At 40.0% G+C, this 8,035-nt stretch overlaps 2 protein-coding genes and 1 long non-coding RNA gene across 9 annotated transcripts in view; 2 read left to right on the top strand and 1 right to left on the bottom strand.

The window, feature by feature from the left end:
• The window catches only part of LOC129565080 (uncharacterized), a 36,677-nt gene extending 31,104 nt beyond the window's left edge, over positions 1-5,573 (top strand). For all 7 annotated transcript variants that reach the window (XM_055439445.1, XM_055439448.1, XM_055439447.1 and 4 more), the window contains 7 exons: positions 1-268; positions 441-726; positions 811-1,877; positions 2,044-3,407; positions 3,512-3,586; positions 3,692-3,874; positions 4,004-5,573. In XM_055439445.1, coding sequence (XP_055295420.1) covers positions 1-268; positions 441-726; positions 811-1,877; positions 2,044-3,407; positions 3,512-3,586; positions 3,692-3,874; positions 4,004-4,405 — 3,645 coding nt within the window. In that variant the 3' untranslated portion in view covers positions 4,406-5,573. The remainder of the gene's footprint in view (positions 269-440; positions 727-810; positions 1,878-2,043; positions 3,408-3,511; positions 3,587-3,691; positions 3,875-4,003) is intronic.
• LOC129565083 (uncharacterized) lies at positions 5,427-6,697 on the bottom strand. Its single transcript, XR_008687563.1, has 2 exons — positions 6,624-6,697; positions 5,427-6,193 (listed from the first exon to the last, which is right to left on the bottom strand). It is a non-coding gene; the product is annotated as an uncharacterized LOC129565083 (long non-coding RNA).
• LOC129565082 (RNA polymerase II-associated factor 1 homolog) lies at positions 6,043-8,035 on the top strand. Its single transcript, XM_055439451.1, has 3 exons — positions 6,043-6,508; positions 6,644-6,899; positions 7,243-8,035. Exons 1-3 carry the CDS (start codon positions 6,506-6,508, stop codon positions 7,755-7,757), a joined length of 774 nt encoding a protein of 257 aa, XP_055295426.1. The 5' UTR covers positions 6,043-6,505; the 3' UTR covers positions 7,758-8,035.

Below are 8,035 nucleotides of genomic sequence, written 5' to 3' on the forward strand. Positions count from 1 at the left end.
CCAACACCAAACGAAGAGCCTCCTCCGGCCAGTGGCAAAGAAAAGCGAAAGAGAAAACTCGACGAAATTGTTTTCGGTTTATCAGCAGCAAAAGAACAGAAAACATTCAGTGATCCATTGCTTTCGTCACCATCTTCGAAAAAGGCACAAATTCCACCATCAGTGTCCGTTACACCGGCCAGTGGTCCATCCGCTTTGAGCAGCCAATCAACATCGTCACAGAAACCATTCAGCGTTACTGTTACCAGTGTTCCAGGCTCAAATACAAGTAAGAAACTCTTTTGACTAACACTTTTTGATTGGTTTAGAATTTTATGAGGGAAGACATAAAATTGACTTTCGTATCAAATGACAATTATCAATATTTTCTTGGAAAAAAAAAATGATTTTTCATCGTCATCATCAATCTAACAATTTCTCAATCCCTCTATTTGAAATAGGATCGTCGAAAAATTCGGCAAATCAAGGCAATACAAATCTGACTGCATTACAAAATATGATGATGGGAACATCGGGCGCAAGCTCGAGTGCTCGTGCAAGTAGCAGCAGTGCAAGCGCCAATCCATTTGGTAGTATGCAAGGAGCATCGGCCAAGGAAATTTTGGCTCAATCGCAAGCATTCTTCAAAGAACAACAGAAATTACTGCAGCAATTACCACCAAACTCAGTGCAACGCAAGACATATGAGGCTATTTTGGCTGAGATGAAACAAGCTGCTGAGCAAAAGTATGTGATAAAATTAGATTTCCTAATCATTTTTTTCCACATTGATGCAAAATTTATTAATTCCATTCTTTTTTCATCTTCCAGTGCTAAATACGCTGCTGCTCAAGAAGCCAAAGCGAATCGTCAAAGTTTAGAACTTGAATCGAAGCGTCATTCGGAAGCATCGCATGCACAATCGGCAAGTGATTTCCGTCGTTCGACACGTCAACAAACTCAAACCGGTTCACAGCAATCACAGCAGATGAGCTCACAAAACTCCAGTCACCAACAACAGCAACAACAACAACAACAAGCGATGAGCCATCAAGCGGCTTTGAATGCAATGAAGAATTTGACGGGCGAAGAAAATGTGGCTGTTATCAACAAACTCACTGGTAAACGTATCAGCGGCAGCAAAGCACCGCAATTGAAACGTTTGAGTCAATGGCTCACTGAAAATCCCGCCTATGAAATCGATCCAAAATGGATTGAATTGTTGCAAGCAACAGCAAAGGCTAGCGAAACGTTGTCAATGAGCATGCCCTCATCGAAACAACAGCAACAACAGCAACAGCAACAGCAGCAACAACAACAACACAGCGCATCATCGGCGAGTGCATCAAATCCACATGGATCGAACTACTCAAGCCAATCACAGTCGCAATCATCATCATCATCGAAGAAAGGCCGACAAACGGCATTGGATGCAGCAACTGCAGCGCAAATGCAACAATTGGCCAATCTCACTGGTTTGAATCCAAGTGTGCTGTCAAGTTTGTCACTTGGCGGCTTTGACCCGAAAAATCCACTGCTTTCAATGCCATTCGCTGGTTTACCAAATCTGGCCGGCATGAGCGGATTGGGCAATTTGAACAACATGAACATGAATATGATTGCTAATTTGGCTGGATTAGGAGGCTTCGCCGGTTTGGATCCACAAAATTTGGCTGCAATGGCAGCTACGATGGCCGGAACGAATTTGGGTAATCTCGGTAATTTGGGAAATCTGGGCAGCCTTGCGAGCTTAGGCAATTTGGGCAAAACAAACACGAACCAACAATCGACTTCGAGCAAAGAGAGAAAATCAAGTTCAGTAGCGGCACAACAACAACAGTCGCAACAATCCAGTTCGTCGTCGAATCAACAACAATCGTCTAAGTCATCATCGAGTGGTGAGTGCTTGAAATTTATTTCAAACTTTAATTGGATTTTATCCTTGCATGTTCTGAACCAAGTTTGAACTAACTCAAAAAAATATATTATTTTTCTATGATTTTGTTGTCAATTTTTTCTTGGTCAATTTCATCTAATAAAAAACGAATTTTTCTCTCGCATTAGGACGCTTTTCGTTGGATCCAAGCAATCCATTTAGCATGTTCCCGAATACATTGTACACACCAATGGGTTTGGGTGGCCTAAATCCGTTTTCGTCGTCGAGTTCGAATATGTCTGTCTACGATCAATTAGCACAACAATACAATTTATTGAATGGAATCTCATCGGCTGGAATCACATCAAACACCAACACATCATCGACAAGCACAAGTTCATCGCGTCAACAATCTTCAAGCAAATCAACAACATCGCGAATGAGTTCGAGTGCATTGCCAACGAGTCAAGTGCAACAATCGCCATCGAGTCGTGGCCGCAGCAGTTCGGCAACATCAAGCCAATTGAGCCGTGAAGCAGCTCAGCTACAAAGTTTGCTTGGAATGCCACAAGATCCACAGTTCTTGGAAACGTTGTCACGTGCAGCTGGTTTGGATATATCTGCGTTGACTGGACGTCCGTCGTCGAGTAGCACAAGCAAAAGCCAACAGCAGCAACAGCAACAACAACAAGCTAAGCAAGATCGCCAGGAACGCCAGGAACGCCAAGAGCGACAGGAGCGTCAAGATCGAGAGCGCCACGAGAGACAAGAACGGCAAGAGCGGCAGGAACGTCAAAATCGAAATGATAAGGCAGAAAAAGAGCGTCTCAAATTGATGGAACAATTGAGCCGAAGTGGATTACCACCAGATCTTGCTGCAATGCAAGCCTATGCCACCAAATTGGCCGGTTCTTCAATGTCATCGGGCTCGAAATCATCATACAAAGATCCATCGCAATTGTTATCACCCGAACTTAGCCAAGCATTGTTTGCTGAAATGGCCGCTCAAATGGCAGCCGCCCAAAGCAGCTCATCATCCTCGTCAAAACGTCGCGAACAAAGAGAACAACGCGATCATCGTGAACAACAGCGTGAGCAAAGAGAAAAACAACGCGATCACGAGCAAGAAATGAAAGAAGCGATAAATCAATTGAGCAAATCGCAAGTGGAATTGTTTGCACGCAACTTGGGTATGGGCTCTGGCATTTCATTAATTCCAACGTCGTCGTCGGCGGCATCATCGATGTACAGTAGTATTTTAGATGAACCCAAATCGAAACGCTCTCGCATGTCATCCTCGTCACAGCAATCAAGAGGCGACAGTTTGGCTAGTCTGATGGCAGCCGCTGTTGCTGATGAGAAACAGTTGCGAGCATTGACGAGAAATAACCGGTCAAGCGCTTCAGCAACTAGCTTGAATGCGGGCACATCAAACGAAACAACCATTGAAAAGGTGACACTTTCACCAGTTGCCGCCGCTAGCATTGCCGGCCTTCCACCACAAACATCCATTACCATCGCTCCATCGCCGTCATCCCAACAGTATGATAAGGTAGGTTGATAATCTGGTTCAGATATTTGCAATCTTTTTCAATTGATTCGATTCAATTCCATTCAATCTTGATTAATATTTTAACGGCAAATCCTCTTTTGTAGCAATCGGTGAGCATGTCACCAATGCCAAGTCCAGCCAAATCATCTGATAGCTCTTCATCAACGCGACAACATCAGGTGAACACCAATTGATTGAAGACAGAAAAAACCGTTTATTTTGTTACTATCGAATTGTACTGACCCTTATTAATTTTTTTATTCAATTCTTCTTGTAAAAAATAGCATGAAACACGGGAACGTGATCGAAGTGATAGAGAGCGTGAACGTGAGCGCAACGAACGGGAACGAGAAAGAGAAAGGGAACGGGAACGTGAGCGCAATGAACGGGAGCGAGAGAGAGAAATCGAGCGAGAACAGCGTGAGAGTCGTGAACGACAGACATCTACTTCAAGCCAACATGAACAGGTATTTATCAATAAACACAATCTTTTCTGCCCCATTAGGCAAAGTTCCAAACTGTTGTTTCCATGAAATCCCTAATATTTCACCCAAAGAACATTTCATTAAATCCCTTCGCTTTTTTCTCCATTACAGGAGCACCCAAATCAAGAAATGGATCTTGAGGATTTGATCGCACCATCAAAAGTGTCAAAGAATGGTGGTCAATCGACTCCATCGACGCCAGTCAGTACAACGGCTCCATCAAATAACACGTCGCGTGACAGTGAGGCATCGCTGAATGCGGAAAAAGGGGACAAAGATGAAACAAAAGGCAGTGACTCAAAAGGATCGGATCAGCAAGAAGAGAATGTTGGTCGTGGTGGACGACGAACACGTAGCAAACGACCGCGATCAGGTGAAGACTTCCAAGAGCTAGTGTTGCCAGAACGTAAACGAGAACTGCGTTCATCAGCAAGTCGTTTGGCAGCCGCTGCAGCTGCTCGTCATGCTGCCGAAGAAGCTGCCGCTAAAATGGCCGAATCACAGAACAACTAAATGGAAGGAAAAAAAAGAACACCTTCAACTTTGTACATTGACACAAGAAACATACGAAAAAGAAGAAGAAAATCTATGCGAATATTTATTTAATATAAAATTATATCCAAGATGTTATATAAAATATTGCAAAAGTTGTAAAACGATAACACAAAAATGACGATGGTGATTTGAGTGAGTAGGATGGAAATGTGAATGACGAGCGGTTTTTTGAATTGGGGGATTCGAGTAAAAACGTTCGAAATACGCATTCGAAACTGCGATAACAGCGATTAACACCAATAATTGTGACCTCCATGTCGTTGCATGGCAAAAACGCTTTTTATATCCAATCGACCAAATTGCGTACCAACCCGGGGTCCAAGACATCGTCGAAATATTTAAAAAAAAAAACAAGCAAACATTATACATACAAACAAAAATCATTAAAAAAAAGAGAGAAACACAAATGAAATATGAAATACAGAATAGATTTATTTGAAAGTAAAAAAAAACAATTCTCTAGATGTATAAGTTTCAAGATGGGTAAAAGTCTCGAGTAAATAGAATTTAGATTAGTTTAATGGGATAAAAATTAAACGAAGTAGAAGAAGAACTAAAAATGAAATCGGAATGATTGTAGCCTGTAGATTCGAATGGATGTAGTTAGCACAAATGACGAATCGGTCAAACAGAAGGGAAAACACGTCCGATTGACAATGCATTCGAATCGGAATGGCAACAAAGTACGACCGAAGTGATTATGCTTATAATTTTAAGGAGAGCCAAAAGCAAAAAAAAATAAATGAAAATGAAAATGAAAGAAAAGTTTAATTTACAAAACACAAATCAGATCATAAAACACACACACAAACACATACTTTTATTTCTTGATGAGACAAACATAGAGAGAACAAGAGTTTGGTCGCATGTAATTAGCTAATTCTATTAGATGATAATCAGCACACATACACAAATAAGTAACACATAAGTCAAAGTCTAGGCATATAAAAACGATAAAAACTTCTTTTTTACACGTGTAATTGTATTATTATTATTTTTCTCTGATTGATTGAATTTTCCGCTTAAGTTCCATTCAAATTGTTTATTTACAATGTAATTCCTTGTTTTTTTTTCTATCACCCAAAACAAATTTTAAATAAAAATCCACTGATGAATTCTATTTCAATTTATTCCTGTTTTTCTTGCATCGTTTTTATTTTCGTTCCTTTTATATTCAAATATGCAGAGTTTTATTCGATAAAACACACACACAATTCATAGGAGAACAGACAGAAATATTTGTTCCGTGAATGATCAACGGAAACAGAAAGAGAGAGATATTATTACCTATTACTGTACTTTGATTGATATACTGTCATTGAATAATAAATATGAACATTGAAATATTATTGATAATCATATGAAATGACGTTTTATTTTTAAGTTTAACGCTGAAACTCATTGATTTATTCATTTTGTGATAAATTTGATTTACCAAAGTAACTTTTCATTTTCTTGATTTACTAAGAAATTCCGTTTCAATTTGATCCTTTGGATATTTCAAAGAATTTCTTCTTGATCTGTCAAAAAGTCTTTAGAACCCCAACAAAATAAAAATCTCTGCATAAATTCCAAGAAGAACCTTTTTTGGTTGGTGTTTCACTCATTCCGGTAAAAGTCGGTTCCATGAACAACAGCAACACAAATACAATGTTTACCGAAACCAACACTGACAGCGGTATTCCAGCGCTTGCTTGAATGTGATACATTTTTTTACATCCAATTTCTTCGAAAATCAAATAAATCCTAAAACAAAATGTATTGTCAAATAAATGGATGATATAAAAGCGAGAAAAAAATAATTTAAAAATATTAAATTTGTGCTGCGAAAACGTAAAAAACATTTCAAATATCGACGATTTGAAAACGCCGTTTGAGCACAACCATTGAACGCATCCATCGGTCTGTCATTGAAATTTCATTGGAACTGTCACTTTCGTCTAGCATTTTTATGCCAGATTACCGCCAACCGTTCACGAAATAACAACTGAAATCGAATGCAATCGGTGTGAATAAAATCGCTGTGCACTGACAGAAACATTGGTCAATTTGGTCAAAATGGTAAGGGTTCGTGATTTTCTGTCGATATATTCTGAATATTTCGATATTTATTGTAAATGCGTATATTGAAGGAATTTGAAAGAATTCCGTCACTTTTTTGTGTGTAAAAACTCACTTTACATTTCCACTCTGTAGGTAACTCCCGGCGTAGATGCTTGTGCATATTGCAAAACTACCCAAAATTTGGACAGATTGAACAACAATGAGTTGCTAGAGATGATGAGACAGCACAAGCCGGACTACGGTCGAACCACAAGATTCTGTGGTAATTGCAAAAGGCGTGCACTTGCCAAACTGAATCGACGAAAACGAAATGCAGCCATCGCTGCAAAGAAAGCAACACGAAGCGCTGGAGAACAGACGACATCATATTCAAATGCATCGCGTCCATGTGAGTCCTAACAAATATTTTCAAACAGTTCTCGTGGGCTGTTTTGTACATGACTTCAGTGGAAATGATAGATGTGTCAAATTTTTAATTTGAATATGTTCAAACTGTCGCTAAAATAACAAAGTTGGCAATTTGAACATCGTTTGTCATAACCTCATTTTATTGAGAGACGAGTGTAGTTTCGGATGGAAATACTTGGTTTCTGGTTCATTTTTGAGTTTCACTTATTTGGTGGTGGTGGTGGTGGTGGTGGTGTATAAACACAAACTGTACGATGTATTTGAACGAATTGTTACATTTTTGCCATATTTCAATGGAACATTTTTCGGCATTCTCTTCACAGTCTTGAGTAATTCATCGAGCAGTGGATCGACAAGCAAACGACGTCGTGAAGAAGCTGGCCCAAGTCGAAATGTTGCTAAGCGTACGGGTGGCCCACCAGCTCGACGTGATAATGACGACGATGACGATGATGACGACGACGATGGCAACAATGCAATGATACCAATATTCCAAGTGCCAACAAGCCACCATACAAGCAATGCAAGCAACCGTTCATCGTCGAGCAGTCAGCGAACAAACAGTCAACGCAACAACAGATCAAACGGTTCAGCAGCAGCAGCAGCAAACTTTGACTACGCCAATGACTCTGACGATGGTCAAAATGGAGCTAATGGTGGTAGTGCTAGTCAATCAGCAAGTCAATCAAGCGGTAGCATGCAAACAGCACCCATGCCACGGAACCGAGGCCAACGAACGGTGACGCCACGTCAGCTAACACCCGAACGTGCTCGAAATATGGATCCACAAGAATTGTCGCAAACCTTCCAAACGTTCAATCGGGGCTCTGGTGGCTAACCAATTCCACTTTAGTTAAACTCATTCCCACCTGATTACGCTAAGTACAAAGTGACTGATATATGTATATGTAATGTTGATTTGTTATCACTGATTTCATAAGTCGTTAAAATCTAAATCATCTTGTTAGGAAAATTCATAAATTCTATTCTTTCTATGAAAAATAGCAATAAGCCTGTTCAGAAACAGAGTGGAAAGTCTGTTGAACGTAGAAAAACGACAACAGACATATCATTTTTAAATGCGCTAATCAAGAGAAACGTTCGTACTGAGTGAAA

This window comes from Sitodiplosis mosellana, unplaced genomic scaffold, assembly GCF_009176505.1.
Source record: "Sitodiplosis mosellana isolate CC-2019 unplaced genomic scaffold, AAFC_SMos_1.0 Smas_scaffold_2, whole genome shotgun sequence".
NCBI lineage: Eukaryota > Metazoa > Arthropoda > Insecta > Diptera > Cecidomyiidae > Sitodiplosis > Sitodiplosis mosellana.